This window comes from Seriola lalandi, unplaced genomic scaffold (genome assembly GCF_002814215.2).
Source record: "Seriola lalandi dorsalis isolate HSWRI2012SDOR001 ecotype SW California unplaced genomic scaffold, Sedor1 jcf7180002054548, whole genome shotgun sequence".
In the NCBI taxonomy this organism is placed as follows: domain Eukaryota; kingdom Metazoa; phylum Chordata; class Actinopteri; order Carangiformes; family Carangidae; genus Seriola; species Seriola lalandi.
The window spans coordinates 701,093-721,990 of record NW_019525101.1 but is presented as its reverse complement, the minus strand read 5'-3'; the positions used below and the strand labels follow the sequence as shown (position 1 = coordinate 721,990).

The following is a 20,898-nucleotide window of genomic DNA, read 5'->3' as shown; positions in this document are numbered from 1 at the left end:
ATAATATGCCTTATAATAATGATAATAATAAAAATGATAATAATAAAAATGATAATAATAATAATAATAATAATAATGATGATGATAATAATAATAATAATGATAATAATAATGTGTTTCCAAATTTTTAAACCACGAGTAATTATAGGCGACACTTATCAAATATGTCCTTGTATTGCGTCCTAATCAAATATATTTTCCTCATTTAGGCTATTCAAACTGACGTTATTCAAACTTATCCAATTTGACTGCTAACCGACATAAAGGCCGATCTTGTTTCCTTAAAACACGCTTTAACCGCTTTCATTCAGAGTTTATAGCCAGGAAAAGGCAAATTGCTGGCGTGGCGTCCTTTTACCAAATTGTCAAGGCGCACGAAGCCAAGTATTTCAATGAGCATCAGAGGTTTAATGGTTTATAATTAATTTAATATTAAGAAGTAGCCAATTTCCAAACTGAAAGTTGTTTGCGATGATGGGCTCTAATTCTCCATCACTGTAAGTGGATGTATCCGCACTGACAGTCTGACTTCTCACATCAGGTCCTGGTCAAACGGTGGAGGTTGTTTGGTTTAATAACGGCCCCTAAAACAAATGCACAAAGAAAATATTTATATAATATTTAAGCTTAACGTCGGCTGACTTTATGTTGTTATCCCTCTAAATTCCTGGCTTGATCCTTTTATTTACACTTAATTTTAAGGTCCTCTTTCTGAACGTCAAAAAGAAAAACACACATTTGATTTTCTACAAACACATTAATAAGCAAGTGGCTCAGAGAAACAACACTTTTTAAAATGTTGAAGGTTGATGTAAAGAATGGCCCTTTAAAAAAAAAAGTGAGAGGTAAAGGTCTTCGGCCACGCAACAGCAGGAATCAAAGCCGTTATATTCATCCTCTAATTACATTAATGTCATGTGTTGTGTCTCCCGCGTGTTTACCAAAAAAGCTTTCCCCTTCTGAGCTTGACCTCCCATTTCTACTGGCTGCATAATAGCGCAGGCTGGAGCTCGGTGTGGGCCTACTTCAGATGGATGTGGAGCCTGAAGGTCGGAGTGCTGGGTGTGTGTGTATGTGTGTGTGTGTGTGTATGTATGTGTGTGTGTGTGTGTTTGTGTGTGCGTGTGTGTGTGTCAGATACACTGAAGGCTACTGAGGCGGCATCAGTTTGAGCAAGGCATTTTTCTCTTTACCCCGACAAACCTTCAGGGGGCTTTTAGCATTTGTTCAGTCTGCAGTCTCTGGAAAACATCTGATTCATTTTTTAACCAGTCCCAGATGCGGCAGTGTGAGAGTGTGTGTGCATGAGCGCGTCAGTGTGTTTGTCAGTGCATGAGAATTTGAGGAGAATATCTGCTGTCTAGAGAAGGGGAGGGAAAGAAGAACCGTGTGGATTTTTTTTAATATAACTTTTTAAGTATGAACGCAGATACGTGCGTCTCATACTGCGATATGACATCGATGGATTCATATTATAGCACGTCTACTGCGCAAGGTAGGGATCACCAGGCGAACCCGTTCAGGACTTTCCCGACCACTGAAACCAAATACAGCGCCACGTTCATTCCGGGTAAAGGGCAGGTTTACGGAGAGAAGTCCCGGAGTCCTTTCCAGTCGGAGTGCCAGTCATTGGATGGCGCTGAGGAGGGCACCTTCAGCAAATATCAGCTCTTCATGCAGAGACCGACCTGCAAAACTCCGCCCGAAGGCAGCAAGCTGCACCCGGACAGCGGACACAACGGGACGCTCATTCCCTGCTATGGTGAGTGCGCGTGAGAGAGGGTGATCATATATGAGGCAACACACTGGCCCCGAGTTTAACGGAGATGCGTGACAAGAGGGGATATGTGCGAGCAATGATGCAAATTCACTGTAATGTCAAATACAGCATCTGAAAGTCAGAAATCTGAGCGCGAGGACAGAGAAGAGGAGAGAGGAAGCTGCAGCCTCCTATACTTTCACTGAAACAGAAGTGCGTGTATTTCTAGCATTCAATCATATTTAATTATTTGTTGCTTATTAACCTGACAAGCAGCTGTGAGCAATCAGGAGAAAATATTCATTATCTGAAATATATCCCACATTTTGTGTATGGGGCCATAGTCCCTTAGTTTATACCTGAATCTTTAGAAAATCAGATATAAAATGTGAATGGACACTATAAATACACATGAAATTGTTCCTTCGCTTCTAAAAGGGAAAACCGAGTCCATTTAAAATATTTCTCAAGTATTAAGTTTTGCAAGGTGAGCTACAGTTAAAGCACTGGATTAATGTATTTCCGTGTGTGCTGTGACTCAGGTGATTCAGATATTTTGGGCTTTTTTTTTAATCTTTTTTTTTTTTTAATGGATGTTTGTATTCATCTAATGACTTAACAAACTACAAGTCACACATTGTCCCGTTTTTACCGCCACATCACTGAGTTTATAATTTCACCCCTGGGGAAACTGTCACAGATCTGACGGAGTTCCACCTCCAGCCTTTTCTTGTCCTATTTCCTACATAAATTTCCTTCTGTCACTGACAAATACAGGCATGTCAGCAATTTGATATTTTAATATTCAGATATCAACCACAGGTCACGGAGGCACCGAGTCTGCTCTCACACACACACACACACGCACGCACGCACGCACGCACGCACGCACGCACGCACGCACGCAAGCACAAACGGAAACTCCAGGATCTAGGTGGTGGAGATGAAGAAAGTCAGATGGATTATTTTAAGGCGTCCAGTATTTTCATTGCAATTTTTATTTTCAGCTCGGGTGATTCTTTCATGGTAAATACAAGAACTGACTGACAACTGGCGCCACTCTACCACTCCACAGCTACTTCATGAATTAGACAACATACATTTATGCAACAGTTCAGCCCCAGAGGCCAAAATCTCACAACCTGTGGAGCAGAAATGAAACAGTCGATTCAATAACAGATTTAGAATTGTAGGGACTACTTTGCCATCCTGACAAACATCATTCATTTAATTAGAAAGCTTTACAACTTTACGGAGTTTTCCGACAATTCGTTGCACTATAGATGTATCTTAAGGCCGTTTAAAGAAAACTATCCATTTTACTGTCCCTTTTATGAGACGCAGGGCTTTAAATAAAAAGAGAAAGGCCTGTTACCGAGCAAACGAAATGGAATCAACCCACAGTGTGTGACAACAGGTCAAAGGGCCCGACGGCCTAAAAAGGATGCATTAAATATAATAATGAACTTTATATGACATAATCTACTATATTAATATATTTGTATATTACAGCATACTTTAAAAACTACATTTAAAATGATATTTTGGTTTGGCCATCAGAGTATAGACCCGTTGGCGCCTGTATTTCCAGTCCAGATGTTTATCATGATGTTACAGAAGAAAACATCTGTTTTGATCATGGCTGAACTTTGACGCATGTTGATCGCAACTTCCTCAGCAACACAACCTTTAAAACGACACATTAATCTGCGATCTGCGTAGGGAAGTGGCCTCGTTAGCACCGTTTAGAAACAGAGACTAAACACTGGCAAAAACTCATTTAAATACACTGAATGCTTGATCGTATGTAAGCAAATTTAAGTATTAGGTGTAACAAATAAAACTGAGCAGCCCTAATTCTGCTCAGTGGGACCAATTACAACTAGGCCTGCAGTATAACAATTTTTTTTTTTTTTTTTTTTTTGCGCAGGAGCCAGTCCGACACTTTGCCAAAATACATCCATAAAGTGCAAAGTAATCTGTTTTCCTGGGAAACAACTGGAGTCACTCTTTATTTCAGGCTGAACTGTCACTTTTTCAGGAGTTTGAGAGCAATGCCTCCAACGGACTGGAGCACCCCTGCATTGAAGTGAATTGATTTGGCAAGTGCATTGACAGAGCCATTTAAACACCATCATTAAATGCAACATGCCTCCCTTGAGGAGAGCTCTGCAATGTTATTATTGAAAATGTTGCAGCCAGATGAAGGCATCATGGCTCTGGGGAGGATACTTTGGGGTCTTGCCAAAGCCTCAGGCGTCAACAGGCTTGTGCTGTTATGTGTGGTCCTCAATGGGAGATATATTGCTCAATGCTGATGCTTTATCTCCATCATGATGACAAAAATCCTCTCGTACCCAAAGGGAGTTTTCTGTGTGGCATCTTCAGCTACAAATGTAACACTGTTTACATGGCAACGTGACATTTTGCATCTGTGTCACTCTGAGGACGTTACAGTGTCTGAGTACACCAAAATAGAGCGAAAAAAGGACTATAAATGTCTCAGCTACGTCATCTCTTTTTATAGATATGAAAGAGCTGCAGGAATGTTAATATTAACATTAAGATAAGAGAAACAGAGGTGATTATGTAGATCTACTGCACAGATTTTGTTAAAATTAGGTATCATAATGTGAAATATTTTTGGCATACACTGCATAATATTCACTTTAAATTCAGGGCAATACCAAAAATTTTGGCAAATTATTTCTGTAAAAAATTATCTTATTCCAGTGCCACAAAGTACGATTCAATTGTAGTAAAAGATTATTAAATTTATTAGCTTGAAAGTGATTCTTAAATTTATCCTCAAGATATTCTTGTTCATTTTCACTGTTAGTGTTTTGTAAGGTTTTGCGTGGATGCTAATCATACCTAGGCCCAACCTGTTTTCTTTTTAAAATCATATGCATTAAAATACAGTATTGTCTCTGAAAGAGCAGAAATTTCTGCACAGTAGTACCTCAGGCTGTCAGGTTTGTTCATTTAAGCTCATGCTAATCAGTGAGACTGTCCCACAGCGAGGACAGGGATGGAGCCGTCTACCTGCTCACACGGCGATTAATGAAATAAAACCCCTGGAGCTGATCGAGAGCTGAGGAATGCAGGTCAGCACTGCAGGAGAGGTCGGCATTAATCTAAGGCAGATGTGCATTACTGGCTCCTATAGTTATTATTCATACTCCCCTAACATCAGATCTCCAAAGCTATGGAGAGTCCCTGAGTTGACAAAGTGGGACTGGTTTACATAACCCTGTCTCAACAATACCTTGTACAAATAAGCAACGAGTCAGAAATGGACATTGAGACTGGGTAATGATTTGAGAGACTTGGGAGAAATGAGAGGGTTTCTGGGAAAGCTGCACACGTGTGGGAACGACTGTTTACGTGCACGTACTTTACTGAACTCTATGGCTTTGAGATGCACTGTGTATATGCATTTTTCCTGTCATAATTTTAAACTGATTTTCAGTTTTTATTCCTTGATGCATTTTCACGACCAAAGCCAATCACAGTTCACTTTCTTTATAAATTTAGGAGAATTTAAGTGGCGCTAAAGCTAAATCTGAAAACTCATGGTGTTTATAGGCTTGTGGTTGATACTGAGGTTGGGTTCTGCATTGCTGATACACAATGGAAGTGTTTGTGGGAGTACTGGTACTTACTAAAGGCTGTTTGTGCCTCATCATCTTTGTCTTTGTCAAAATAACCATTCAAAGCCAATTATACATTTATAAAATACAGCTTTGTCAATCTTTGTACTTTCAAACAACCCCTCCTCCCTTCAGTGGGATTTCGAAGCATCCTGTGAGATGTAAAACATTTTTCTCAGCGTATGAAAACCAAAACAAGACCCCAAAAAAAGTCCTGGCAGCGTTTTAAAAGCATCCTGTCAAAATATAGTACTCTAAGTACATGTTAAAAGGCTCGGGGAAGTGATGTCACAGGATATGCATGTGCTGATGACTAACACATTGAGTCGATGTTAACAATAAGCAAATGCCAGAGTGACACCTGTGATCGTGCAGGCATGTGTCTGTGAACCAGAATAAATTAGAATGCATAATGAGGGAATGCTTGAAAGGATGAATTCCTGACTTGTTAAAATGTAATGGCTCATATAAATGTGTGACTCAGGAGGTAATGCAGCAGCAATCTTCCTGCCACGAAAAGGAAAAGAAAGTTTAGACACTCATGTAACTCTGAGAACTAGTTTTTTCACGAAGTGTTGTTTTTCTCAGAGTTGGGTAAATATCTCCTCTCATCACAGCTCCAAGTGATTTTCTCGCAGTTAACCCAGCATGCTTGGGCGTTCACCGTCACACACCTCACTTACAGAGGAAGGTGACTCCCTGTCTGAGATCTGCATGCAGGCCAGACTATAGAAATGATGTGGAAACTTCAATCGGCCGGCGTGTGTTTTTAACTGCACCTTTACTCAGGCCGGTCGTTGTGTCTTTACCTTTATTTACTCGATTCTTATCATTGGACTATCAGCTACATCTAACCCTCTGTAAGAGGTCTTGAATAACGCAAACGTAGCCACACAGTACTATGGTATGGTTAAAGACGGGATCAAAGCTTCTTGCCTGACAACTCACAAAATACAAACTCAAGGAAGCCAACTACAGTATGACTAATGATGGAAACCACTGGGCAAGGCAGAAGTTCTTTTTCTGTTTCTCAACCGGCTTTCAGCAGAGAGACACAGCTCTTTTTGCTTTGATATATTTTTCAAATAAAAGCCAGGGGTGGAATGTGTCCCAAATCGTCGAGTGACACTGCCTGCACCACAAACTGTCTTTATGCAGCTCTACGATCACAAAGAGGCAGAAATACTTCATAGAAATGTGATTTCAGTGTGATCTAGACTGTATAAATGAGACAGTCGAAGGCATTTTGGACTTTAAGGAGAGGTTAAAGATGATTGATTTCATCGTTTATATTAATTTTTAATGGCAATTCCTTGTCAACTGAAGATCCACTATTTACCTGATGTTTTTCACCAAACCCAAACTTATAATACAAAATACAAATTACAGTATTAAAAAGGTTACAATAACAACTGAACTTCATCTTGACCTTGACAGGTTAATGCTTTGCCTGTTTGTTGGTATATGACAACATTATGTTGAACGTGTACTTTTAATTTTGGCTCATTAATTTCACTGTAAATACTTTAAAAATCTATTTAAAATTAAGATGTTCTTTAAGTTTTTTTCCCATAAGGAGAAACCTGTGTGCTCCCTCCCACTATGTAAAAAAAACAAAACAAAAAAAACACAGAAAATCTCAAACTATTTCTGTGTACTTTTGATATGAGACAGTGACAGCCATGGCCCAAGGTATTATGACAGTAGTGAGGTCATGATCGTGTCAGTTCATCAGGAGCTGAGGCTGAGCAGAAAGATTTTTCGGTTTCCCAGGGAATCTGCATTCCTGCGTGAGCCGCTGACATAGATCTCTCCTCAGGAACATCTGGGAGCCTCCCTTCCACTGAGGAAACAACAGTCAACATCAGGTCTTAGACTGAGCTGCGGGAAAAATAATCCAGCCCAAAGCATGTCTGAGAACCAACAATGAACGCAAAATTAATAGTCACCTGTTGACGACCACAGCCAATGGAATATTTGACTTTATTTGGTCCATATAAAGGTGTGATAAGTGGAGAGCCATTGTGGCAGACTGCTATCAGCTTTGAGTGTTTTCAGGGAACATTTTAGAGCACTCTGTTTAAAAGCATTCCCTTCCCTATTTAGTGTTTGGTCATTAACCCTTCCCCAGGTTACTAATTTATAGTGTTTCTTTTATTTGCCTTCACTTGACCCTCCCCGTCCCATTCCATAAAAACTGAGAGGGTGCCCTGTTGCTTTACAACCAGTTAAATTACACTTTGATGTTTTCTCTCTGTTTTCAGCGGTGATTAAATTGCTGACCCTAGTAAACATCTGACCCCAGCTAACTGAAGAGGTCTGCAGCTTGTCACAGAGTAATCTGGCAAATTGCCGGATCAGCCGGCGATATTTGAAGCGATCACATATACGTCGATGCATAGTGAAAACGAGACCAACAGTCAAAAACACATTCCTCTGAATGCCAAAAAAAACTGGAGCCAATGCAGTGGAATCTTGGCTCCCAAAAGAGAGCAGTGTGTGATGGCAGTGTTCTCCAGAACAGCGTGCAGAAGAGACAGCTCAGCATGCGGGAATACTGGAAGATGTTAGTGGCAAAGGATTCAGTGTGGTTAGTGTGACAGAGTAAAGAGACATGAGTTTGGAGTTGTAGACAGAGAAAAGATGTCGATGAAGGTAGAATTGTTCTAATTAGTGAAGATTCCAGTGTAAATAGTCTAAACTGTTTCCAGTCTTTGTGCTAAGATAAGCTAACTGGCTGCTAGCGGTAGCTTCACATTTACTGTAGTACAGACATTAAAGCTGCATCGACTCTCTCATCTAACTCTTGGTAAGAAAGCAAATAAGTGTATTTCCCCAAAATGTCAAACTGTTCCTTTAAGGTAGAACAGTTAGTACAGATGCCAAAGAAAATGTTGGCAATATAGTTCTGTATAAAGCTGAAAGTCTCAAACAATTCCACCCACCATCCCACCATTTTCCCATCCCCTCATCTGTGCGCCCAGCTGGACCCTTTGCCTAACAGGATATATGCCTTGCTCAGGGGCATAATTGCATTTTCTCTTACAGATGCAAATGCCAAACAGGAACCCGGAGTTGACCTATCTTACTTCTTAACATTGCATCCACGCTCCTGCCCAGGGGTAGAACGAAAATATTGCACAGTACAGCTTGAGCGTAAGAGGCCAGTGCAAGGGGTTGGTGATGTCAGAACATCTGCCTGCGTGGAGACTGTAAGAGGGTCTGACAGGTGGGCCACAGCAATATGAGGTCATGAACTCCAGCTGGGCGAGCTGTGTTGTTCCATTAGCGTCTCAGTCGGGGCAGGTCTGAGCCAGAGAGCTGGGGAGGGCTGCTGCAGTTTTGAGGGGATGACTATTGACATCTCATTGTGACACTCTAGCCAAAGGCGTACTAATCCATGAAAACAAACATGCATGCTGCAGACAGCCGCCGCCTAGCTTCATCACTCCAAAACTATTCAGTCATCGAACTAACCACTAAAGCACTTGGCCCAGAGAGTCACCAGTGCCACAAGGTGTCAACTCTCTTCCACCCAATGCAAAGGGTTTCAGAGAATGACAGGAGGCCACTACTGACATCACTCATAAGAAAAACGCAAAGTGACAGTAAAATGCCTTCACATTAGAGCATAAATATTAAGGTAATCATCCTCAACTTGATCTACCTCAGAGACAAATGTTGTTGGACTAAAGTAATGCTGGTGTCGCACAAATCTGTTTATGTGGAGGAGACCATTATGTGCTGGTTTCGGACCAATACAGTTGGGACAGGGCGCTCCCCGTGCCCAGTCGCAGGAAAGGCAAACACAGAGCCTGACAGAGCGCACTGTTCTTACTGGCCCGCAACCAGAGCCCTTCAGCTTATTTATTCACACGGCTGTTTGTTTATTGAAGGAGAAGGGACAGCTTTCTTCATCTCCTAAAAGGAAACAAAAAAGCTGGCATGCGCCGACAGGAACAGAGCGAGGTCTGTCACAAAATGGACGCTCTCGAAATTGAAAGTGACAAACACAATGTTGTTTACATCTGAGGGGCAAGGCTGTGGCGTAAGCGCGGTCGCCCCCGTACACAAGGCCCACCATACAAGGCGGCGAGACGGAGCGGTTTTTTTTTTTTGCGTGGCTCGGATTTCAAGTGGCGTGATTGAGAGATGTGAGGGAGAGGGGCCGCGATGGTTGTGTCAGAGGTCACGCCAATGTGAAGTGACATACCTTTCAAACAGAAAAAAACACGTTTCTTCTGCAACTTTTAGACGGGCCGCGTGCAGACGAGGCCTTTGAACCTTAAAGTAAAACATTACAGAGGTGATGTAAGCTTTAAGTAAATGTCATTTTGTTGGGTTGTTGTGACGTGATGATGAGCAGACGCGCTCACCGTCTTGAATGTGAGGCGCCGTGGTTTCATTCAGCCACTTTTTAAAGAAAGTTTTGCTCTGGTGAATATTCCAATTACAGATCAGTAACTACACTTATAGGACTATTATTGACAACATGTGGCCGTCTTTGTTCAGCTCAAAAATGGTCAGACAGTTGGTTAGAATAGCTTGTTTGAATATAATATTATTACAGCAGGAATATGCTTCGTATTATACGCAAAGCCACAATTGCGAAGGATCGTTTGATTTTTTTAAAGCTTAATATGAAAATTTTATGAATGGTGCACTTCGGCCGAGACCAAAAATGTAATTTTAATAAACTTTAAAATCCCAAATATGTTTTATGAAGGTTTTGAGCAGTTAATGTTAGAGAGCTAGCTGGATCCTACAGTTCCCATAACACAACTGGACAGCAGCTTTCATTAGACCCACCCACACCTTCAGTTTGTAATGAAAACTTCACAGTATGTTAAATTCTAAGCATTTTTTCCAAACTTTAGTCCCTCCAGAGCCACGGAAAACATCAGAAAACTGTTTTGATAGACAGAGTACATTAGGCCTCCTGATGAGGAAACTGAGCCTCATGTGTAAACTTGATGGACTTCTCCTCTAAAAGAACAAAATACAATTAATCGTAATCCTCCATGCTTCTCTCTCTCTCTCCTTCTTAATTTCATATATACAGGAAAAGACAACAGCGGCCTGACAGAGTCTGAGTTGCCCTCGAGCGTTGACCCTCCCGGGATGGAAGGCAGCTACCTGAACCTAAAGGAGCCCGGCGTGAAGGGACCAAGCGAGCGGCCGGGCTCTGACCTTTCCAGCCCTCTGGACAAAAGCGAGGCCGAGAGCAACAAAGGCAAGAAGAGACGCAATCGCACCACATTCACCAGCTACCAGCTAGAGGAGCTGGAGAAGGTTTTCCAGAAGACACACTACCCAGATGTTTATGCCCGTGAGCAGCTGGCACTGAGGACAGACTTGACGGAGGCTCGTGTACAGGTGAGGACGGGGGAATAACAACACAACTCTTTCTGCACTGATATGACTCAACAAGTCCTCCAAATTTAATGACAAAATACATTGTTTGTCTGTGTCCTCTAGAACGACACATAGAAATGTTTTGAAAACTGATCTGATTTGTCTGTGCCTTCAAAAACAGTTAAAGATCACAGTAGGTTTAGGCACAAACACAACTTGGTAAAGTTTAGCCAAAGAGCATGGCTTGGGTTGAAATAGGCAGGTTAGTTAAAAGGTACAGAAAAAATTTGTTGGGGAGCTCGTCATGCTTACAAGAATAAAAACATTGATTGTAGGTTTTAAACAAGCAAACAGCAATTTCCCCGTGTTAAAGTCTGATGTTATTTCGACACATCCATCCACCCCGACCTCCTCGCTACACTGACTGAAACCTTGTGTTTCTCCCGTCAAAATGTCTCCAGCCACTAGAGGGCTTTGTCACTCGAACGTAAACTTTGTGTCGTTTCGAGGCACTTGCTGAAATGAACGATGCCGTCATTCCTTCTCGGGAAGACAGCCTCTATGAGCTGCGAGCTGTGTTGTATGACTGCAGTCGTCCATGTTTGCATGCTAATAATCACTCGGGGAACTGAGAGAGAGGGCCGGGAGAGCTAAGACTGGCATGTTGACAAAGATTGTTCGGAACAGCACACAGCAAGGCCTATTGTTCTCCATCTCTCTTTCTGCCTGCCAGTTTTAGATCAGAGTGGGATGGGTGGGACTAAGGGAATACTCTGCACTTAGCTCTTACATGCTGCAGGCTCTGCAAAAGGGTCAGAGGCCAAGGGTTTCTCCCCAGCACGACCATGTTCAAACTACTTCACCGCACAACTCTGGAGGCAGGGAGGGAAAACACATGGAAAAAAAAGGAAAAGTCATCAAAGCTATTTGGCAAGGATATAAAAAACACTTTGAGATGCCAGTTTCAATTTCCACGCGTTGTCCAAGACATAGTCAGGGACCGAGAACCTGGCCTGGTCCTTGTGGTGGTACAGTAAAATAAGTACATTCATGTTGTGTTCACACAGACCCATCTATTCCCCAGATGAATATAATTAACTCATCTGACAGGCACACAGCAGACTCTGTTGAGTCACTGTGAGGTTTGACCCATACCTCTAAAATCAGACCCTAAAAATGCAGGCAATCAAGACTAAACCCCACAATTTCAACTGAAGGTCCATCAAGACAAAGTCCAGGGATATCCAATTGTTGAATACCAAGGGGCACAAAACTTGGCAAGCGACTGGAGAATCCTTTTCATCTCCAAAAGAACAGTTACTAAAATCCAGAGTACAGATGTTTTCTGCCAAAATGCCAATGTCAAGGTCCTACGGTTTCATCCTCAGTTTGATGATGAATGTCTTCATAAACTCTGCTGCAGTGTTCCATAATCACATCTGTGACTTCTGCTGCCACTATTTTATTTAGTACAATTAGCTCTCAGCCTCAGACTTGAACTTCACCGTGCTGCCTACTTTTTATGAAGAAGGAGGCTGTGAGTGAGTGACTGCTCAGGCAGTCTATCAATTGCCGTGGTCCTGGATGACAGAGATGAGGTGAGACGGCTGGACTTCAAAGCTGCTTTTGGAGCTGTGCACTCTGCCCTCCCTCTCTCCCTCTTCCTCTCTCTCTGCCTGCTGGCTCTGGAGCATAAATAAAGCTCTTTAATGGCTCTGTAAGCTGCCTTTTGCTGTCAACGTCTTTAGCAATTACTGTATCACCGCCAAGCACTTTGAGCTCCAAGAGCACTGAGCCACCTTCCTTGCAGATGTCTGCTAGATAAAATAAACAAGACTAGTAAGTGTTTGCAGTTGGTAAATATCATAGTTTTGGGCGTCACGATCAGTATATAAAATGGGTCATTATTCATTTTCGGAAATAATAAAAAATGATTTGAGGTAATTATGATCCTGCCTGTCCAAAGACACTGCTAGGCTTCCTGTTTAACAAACGTAGAAGTTTATAAGTTGGGGAATAGGAGACACGGAGCAGCAAAGGACACATCTGACTTCATAATGTTCCCTGAATGATCTCCCTGCCAAACTATTTGGCTTGGGTCTCATTCCTACTGCCGTTCAAAGGCAGAGCTACATAGAGCAACCCGTCTGTGAAACATGACACACTCAGTACCCAGAAACCATGACATGGGACATATATGTGTTCAGACATTGTTTGATTGTTTGTAAAAAAGTTTCCAGTAAGTGTGTGAGAGTCCACGTTAGAAGGCATTTGTTAGTGACTGACTTTTAATTTTGTATATAACATAGTATGTAAATGTGTGTTTTCTGTGTGTATCCTGTGTGTGTGTGTGTGTGTGTGTGTGTGTGTGTGTGTATGCCTGCTCTTGTCTGCACGCCTCTGAAAGGTCAGAGGGGTTAGCTGCGGAAAGCCAAGGGCTTAGGCGTCAGGAAATTAAACATGAAATGAAAACAAGCTCCAGTTTGAACATTCTCCCATCTCACTTTCCAATATCCCCACTTCCCCTCGCTGACTTAAAAGGAAGGAGGGAGGAGAGAGACATGGAGAGAGGGGTTGACGGTGGGGGCGGTGGAGTGGAAGAGAAGAGGCTGAGCTTCAACAGAGGGGAGGGAGCGAGACAGAGAGATGAAGATGACTAGAGGAGGAAAGTGGAGTTATCTTGATCCATCACAATTAAGATGACGTCTCTGCAACTGATAAAACTTTATATTTTAAAAAGGATAGTAGAGTTTTGAAATACTTGTACAACAATAACCTTACAGACATAAGCCGTAGTCACAGCTTGTGCCGCTCATGTATTACCATAACAATCGAATATAGACCAAGAAAAACCCATAATTACATTTTTTGATTTGGTTCACGTTATACAAATTGAGGAACCATCTCTGTCTGGATTAGGAAAAAGAGTTTTAAGTTAGGAAACAGGTTAAAAATCCTTTTCAATGTGCAATGGACTGAAAATGTTTTCATCGAGATGGTTGGTAGTTTTTGGAAAATCGGATGCTCTGTAACTTGAATGTATAAGGGTAATTCATGAGAGGCAAAAACCTGCAGCTGTATTAACCTCTATCTAACAGCGTCATAACTTCATAGAAACTAAAACTAAATCTGTGAGCATGTTTGACGCTTATCAGTCTCTCGTGTTGAGGATAATATTTGGAAACCTGTGATGTTCTGAGCTCATGAAACTAAAGAACCACCAAAGCAAAGACATGACAACCCTTAAACAATAATAGACCCCAAATCCTCAGGGGAATATAACACAGACTCTACTCCCCCCTCCAAACATATGATATAATTCAAAGGGCAACAACCCTTCACCTTGACATTGGGGTTCAGCCACAGCCAAAGATATCACCTTACCACTTTGCAGGGGTGAGCTGTACTCTAATCTCGCCAGCTGACCTGAGGAATGTCAGAGTCAGACGACATGACTTTACGTCAGCTTCTCGCAAAAACACAGGCGACAGCTACATGTGCCACAGGGGGCCATACATGGTCTTCTCTTCAAAATGAACCCGCTAGTAGTTTTTTGCCTTGTATGAAAAATGACAGGTTTGTGAGCACAGCAGGAGGCTTAAAGCTGGTTTTACCTCACTTGATAAAAACACCTTATTAAAGTATGGGGTTATAACACCATACACATAGTGACTAAGTGCCCTTCACTTCTTTGTGTGACATGGCTAATGTTTGTCACTAAACTCTATTGTGTTTAAGTTGACAGAGAGAAATGGTCGGGGAGAGACAGATGTGAGGGGGGATTTGAAGAGGTTGACTGAGGGGAAATTGCATGTCAGGGACTGTGAAAACCACAAGCTGATTGGGCTGGGAATCAACCCACAATCCAAGTTCAAACCCCTGTGTCGAAGCGGGATCGCTCTCTCTTTTCTCTTTGAAGACGTTTCCCCCTTCCCTCTTGGGAGGATAAGATTCAGACAACCAACAAATAGATACAGATAAACATGTGGAGACTCCCAGTATCACCCTCTGCTCGTCTATTCTCTTGCATGGAGATGTGAGAAAATTCTCTTTAAAATAACAGAACAACATAAATTACAACTGATTGTGCTAAGGAACAAACTGATCCAGGGTTAGGGAAGGAGAGAAGAAATAAATTAGGTGGCTACACTGGCGTGCAGAAAAACAAAACAAAAAACGACTAAAAGTGTGATCAGTAATATTATTGATTAACGAGTCTTAATTTGAGTCAACCAGGTAGATTAAATGATACTGGTATCAGATGTTGCTTCAAGTCTGACATTACCTCTAAATTGATCTTGGCTAGGGGTGCAATAAACAATTATTTTATTCCATTATCAATGAATCTGACAATTACTTTCCAGATAATCTATGTGATCTATGAACTGTCATAGTGAGAAATATCCATCACAACGTCAGTTGACAAGCTCAAATGTCTCTTTCTGTCTAAGCAACAGTCCAAACACCAAAAGGATTCAAATTCCCTCCATAAAAGACTGAGTAAATCAGAAAATATTTACATCTGGGACCAGAGGGAGCCTGTAACCAGTCAACTTTGGCATTTTTCCTTAAAAAATGAGTTTAACAATTTCAATAAATTTTCTGCTGATTGACAAGTTGTTTCAGCTCTACCAATATAAAACAGGAGTGTGCAGACATGTATGTGCTTTTTCAAAGCTTTGAGGCCAGTCAGGTGTTGAAATAGTCTTTGAACTCAGCCTTCATTTTAATATCAGCTGCACACACAACTAGTGTATTGCTATACGCTATCGTGGTGAAAAAATTTGTCCACAGACACATAACCACCTGCCGAAGTCTTCATAACCTCATCTGTGGTAGTTCCCACTACAGTAGGTGTCTCCTGGACACACACACACTCACAAGATAAAAACAATACCAGCCCTGCCGTCACAAAAGAAACGGCTCCAAAAGATGAACATGCTCTCAGCTGGTAGAGTCACTAATCCAGTAGCTGTTATATTAACACACGCAGGTTTATTGTTGCTGATTTTTATCTGCCTTCATCAAATCTAGTCAATTAAAGATTTACAGTCTGTACAGCACACAACACCATCTGTCCTTAGACCCTTGATTCAGATAAGCAAAAAAACACTTAATGTGGAAAAAAGGTTTGAAACTTCAGCAAGAGCTAGAGTCTCACTTGCAGGATGGACAGACATGCAGTTCATACTTGTGTGTACAGAGTAGATAGAAATAACAGTAGTATGTAGAGTATACTGGATTACTGCAGGACAACGCAGTGACAGTTAATACTTAGACTTCATTAAAAAATATTCCTATGCATTTCCATCAGGCTATAAAATGAAGCTTTTTTTTTTTCTTTTTTTTTCTGTCTCTTTCCTCTGCCTTCCACAGTTAGGGAGAAGTGGTCTATGTAGCCTGCACTTGGTCTGTCAGCAGGTACCGAAAACACACCCTTTCTGCAAAGTAGCATGTCTCTCAATCTCAAGAGGACAAATTACCCAGAAAATCCTACTTCATATGCTACATACAATACTTAATAAGCCCACAGGCCGAGCCAAAAAAGCATATTCTTGGTCAAAAGTTGAACTTTTGTTTCATGGATTAAACAGAGGGATTCCCCACTGTAACCCACTCCGCTGACATGTGGGGGAGAGCACACCTTTCTCAGAGTGATTTATGAATGGCTACAGGCCCAGATGTGGATCTGTCGACGCTGGCAGCCTGAAGGGAGGCAGACGCCTGTGTATCAAAGGGAGGAGCTGAAACGTGCAGCACCAGGGGAGACTCACCATTTTTACATCAATAGCTCTGCGTGGACAGCACTTTAAAGACACGTCAAGTCTTAAAATCTGGGCCTGGACTTTCATGTGCTGCAGAATTTATTTGCTTCACTATCTTCATTTTATGTGGTTCAGTTTCTTACTCTGCCTTGCTGAACAGAGAGGATGGCCCCATTTTGTGAAAAAAAAAAAGTACTTGGGGCTCTACTGTGTGTGATTTGAAAGCTATGAGAGATATTTATTTACATTAAGCTGACAGGAGAGTTTTGTTTGGTAGTGGCAGGTCTGCATTTTGAGGTATTTTTTTTTTCTGATGGACTGTTTTCTCTGCAGGTGTGGTTTCAGAATCGCAGAGCCAAGTGGAGGAAGAGGGAACGTTTTGGCCAGATGCAACAGGTCCGGACGCACTTCTCTACCGCTTACGAGCTGCCTCTGCTGACTCGGCCTGAGAACTATGCACAGGTAAAAAACATAAAATAAAATTAGATCCAAATCTAAATCCATGCTGCATAGTAAGCGGGTTTTTAGTAGGTAGTGCTATGTAATGTGTTCACACTGGACACGAGACAAAGCACTTGAAGCAGACAGACTGCAAACTAAATACGGTCAATATTTGAGGTTGTAGTCCATGGACACTATAATCCCACAATGCAGTGCACAAAGGAAATGGTGCAGCTGCTCACAGATGGAAAAAATTAAAATAAATTGTGGATGGTGGGGAGAATGCTCCAAAAAAATCTTGGAAAACAAACAAAAAAGTATTAACTCTTAGGAAAAACATTTTGATGTGATTTTGTGAAGTTTAATTGGCAGTAGCTTTCCAAAGTCACACTTTGATTCACATCCAATGTCACACATACTATATCCTGTTTGTATCCTGTTTCCTGTTGTAAAGTTGTAAAGCATGTCGATATTTTTCCCTGCTAACTGCTAGAACAGTACACCATCACAGTGAGAACCTATACTGTATAGAATGGAGTATGGATTTGGGACTCAGCTTGAATATTGCTATGCAGAGTTATTCCATGATACATGATCAGGTTCATCATGAAGTCTGTTATTGTCATATATTATCTTCCAGATCCAGAACCCTTCGTGGATCGGGAGCAGCAGCGGAGCGTCACCAGTGCCGGGCTGCGTTGTGCCTTGTGACTCTGTCCCCTCCTGCATGCCCCCTCACCCTCACGGTCCTGGAGGCGTCTCTGACTTCCTGGGTGTGCCCAGTCCAGGGAGCAGCCACATGGGACAGACACATATGGGCAGCCTGTTCGGGGGTCCCGGGATGGGCGGGGGAATCAATGGCTATGATCTCAATGTTGATCCAGACCGCAAGTCCTCCAGCATAGCTGCGCTGCGTATGAAGGCCAAGGAACACAGTGCGGCCATCTCTTGGGCTACATGATGTCCCAGCCCAGTTCCACCCCGCCCCCATAGGGCCCCCTTCTCCGGAGCAGTCATCAGCGAGCGCTGTGGGGGAGGAGGGACTTATCCTGAGAGCACTAATGATAACACAGGTCAAATGAACAGGGAGAGACTGTGGAGATAACAGAGGCCATTACAGCGGCCAAAGCAACCAAGATAACAACTGTGACTGTGACAATCAGCAGATGTTGTGTTCATTCTTGATTCCTTGATCTCTCAGGTCTCATTCAAATATGGGGTTTGTTCACATTAGTGATAGACTTCAGTAAAATAAGCAATATAATAAACATGGTTTACAAAATACCTTCATAGATTGCAGGAATTCAGTGCCAAATCCAGCCATATCATACAGTATTTTCATTTACAGAATTAAGCTTGATTCATACTATTTACTTCCTTTAGCTTATTGTTTTTTATAATATCCATCCAGCCCCACTCACATCGTTTGTGCGACTGCCACTTAAAACCTGTCACTCATACTGTAGTTTGAAAACTCTTGTGAAAGTTCAGTATTTGAATTTCAAAAGCCATTTAAAAAAACAAGGCTACTCAATGAGAGCAAGCTCAGATGCATACCACGTGGTTAGAGTCGCTTTGCAGTGCAGACTGTCCATTAAAGCATAAAGAATAATTAATTTTTGTCTTACCCTGCAGTGGGTACTTTAGGACAGAGGTTGAATGCAATAAGTGAACAGAGTCTAATTGAGCAAGAGCAGACATGGCCTGTGCCAGGTTAGTCTGGGAGGAGGGCAGGCACTCGATTGGCAGCAATTTCAAACCAACGTGTCATTTCCTCCCCCAGGGCTGCCTCCACAGGTTCCCCTGCTAGGCTCAGGCCTCAGGTTACAGGAAACAGTGCGTCCACTGGCAGACGAGGCGCAGCAACGCACAGCAGCAGCCATCAACACCAACTAACCATGCCAGCTTCAATCAGCGACCGACAGGAATAGACACACTGAATTAGCATCAAAGTGAGCCGTCCTGCCCTGCGAACACCACGGCACATCACAGCGTACATGGTGAGGACATACTGCACACAAGCTGTAATAATCAATTCGTCGTTTAGACATGGGCTCAGCAGAGATGACTCTCGGATTCGTAGCTTGCTCACAGAATCTGTCGCATGCCAGAGACTGCGGGCTGAATCAGTGGCCCTAATCACCCTGAGGAGCATTCTGTAATGTTTAGGTAATGTGATGACATTAGAGCTGGACTGCAGGAATGTGGTGAGCATGTCCAGTGATTGCAAGGGGTGTCTCTGTGTGTTACCCCGCTGGAATAAGCTTGTCACCAGAGCCGGGCTGCAGGCAGAGGCTAGAGACAGGCTTCATTAGTTTTTTGGCTGATCCCTCTATGACGCCCGCTGGGCTACATATCCGTTTTCTTTCTCCTGTGTGGATGATGGCAGTTAAGTCTGGTCCTGCTCCTCATAGCTGGTTGATCACTGTAACATATGAGTGCCCATTACAACCCTCTTACATGAGAGTAGGACTGCTACTAACAAGTATTTTCAGTATTGACTCATCTACAAATTAATTTCTTGATTAGATGATTAATCATTTGCCCTATAAAATGCCAGGAAGTATCTTTTTTAAAAATCACAATTTCTCACAATGACAGTGTCCTAAAACCCAATACGACTCCTTAAAACGTTTTCCGTCTTTACATGTAGAGATAAAAACATTTAATAATTCATGCTAGCATCCAAAATTCTTTGGGAAAATATATTGTTGCTCAAGTCCTCTCCTGATAACAGCAAGTAAGTCAAGTGACAACACGATGATGACTTTGAGAGGGTGTTCATGCTGATAATAAATTGTACACGGAGCATGTTTTGGCAGTAGTCAAACAAGTGGCATTGATCAACAAGACAAAGGCTTCTAAAATTGAGCCATGACTCTCTTCAGTTGAGAAGAAACAGTTTGAATTAATGTAGATTTTGGTGGAAGTGAGGGCTAAAAATCAAAAACATCATTAAGATTTCGAGAGAAAAACAGGACGCAGTCACAATAAATTTATGCACGACAACATGTGTGACTGAATTCTTACTTTGTCGAGTCGACTGTGCGTTTGCCTTCTCGCTGGTCCTCCCTCAGTGCTCCACTCCTCTGCAGCTCCGTCCATGTTGATACTACTGAAATAAAGCGATTGAAATCCACGGTTATAATGTCGTATTGTGTGAATGTGAACAATATAAATGATATTGTTCTTTTGCTTGTACATTTGTTTTTGCTTATTTGTCAAATAAAGATTCAGAGATAAACCAATGAAGTATTACAGTAATATTGCCAAGAAGTGTAAAATTATGTTCTGTGTGTTATTCTGAAGAGTTGCTCTGGACTTTTACTGAGGTTGAAATTGCTTTCTAATTTTCTTATGGTTTCAAGCAGCTTTTTCTATATTAATCAAGTATTTCTACTTCTGATTGTGACTTTATATAATGTGCCTTTGCAATAAGTTATTGCACTTACAGTGTTGGAGAAGTTTTTTGTTTGTTGTTTTTATTTTTGACTTCCAGTGGGACAGTAGTGTCGTTGCCAAAGCAAGATGCGTTTGGTTTGTGTGCCAACAGTCAAGAACTGTCTCTTATAAGTCCGTCCACATTAAGCACCATGAACAGCACCACTGAGATCTGTTTAAGGTGCTGGACATTTGTTTGTACAGAAGTATCTTGCTGTTTCTGTTGATGATGGTTTTGAAGTGACTTTGAAATAAATGAATCTCCAATGGTTAAATGAGTTCAGATAGATTCTTCTTTAAAAAGGCCCTCAACCAGTCTCTTACTCTAACTGATGGAGTCCTACAGGAAGTAGGAACAGTTCAGGTATTTCTGAATCTGTGTATTTGGGCAATGAATTGGAAAAAGGTGTTATCACATACGTAACGCATCAGGATTTAGCCATTTTTAAATCAATGACAGTTATTTAGTTATTTGCTTTCAATC

The 20,898-nt window shown here is 41.8% G+C and overlaps 1 protein-coding gene across 1 annotated transcript; it reads left to right on the top strand.

The window, feature by feature from the left end:
• Positions 1-1,005: 1,005 nt before the first annotated feature.
• Positions 1,006-20,689, top strand: LOC111661639 (homeobox protein aristaless-like 4). Its single transcript, XM_023415273.2, has 4 exons — positions 1,006-1,762; positions 10,475-10,788; positions 16,866-16,994; positions 17,614-20,689. Exons 1-4 carry the CDS (start codon positions 1,420-1,422, stop codon positions 17,932-17,934), a joined length of 1,107 nt encoding a protein of 368 aa, XP_023271041.1. The 5' UTR covers positions 1,006-1,419; the 3' UTR covers positions 17,935-20,689.
• The last annotated feature ends 209 nt before the right edge of the window (positions 20,690-20,898 follow it).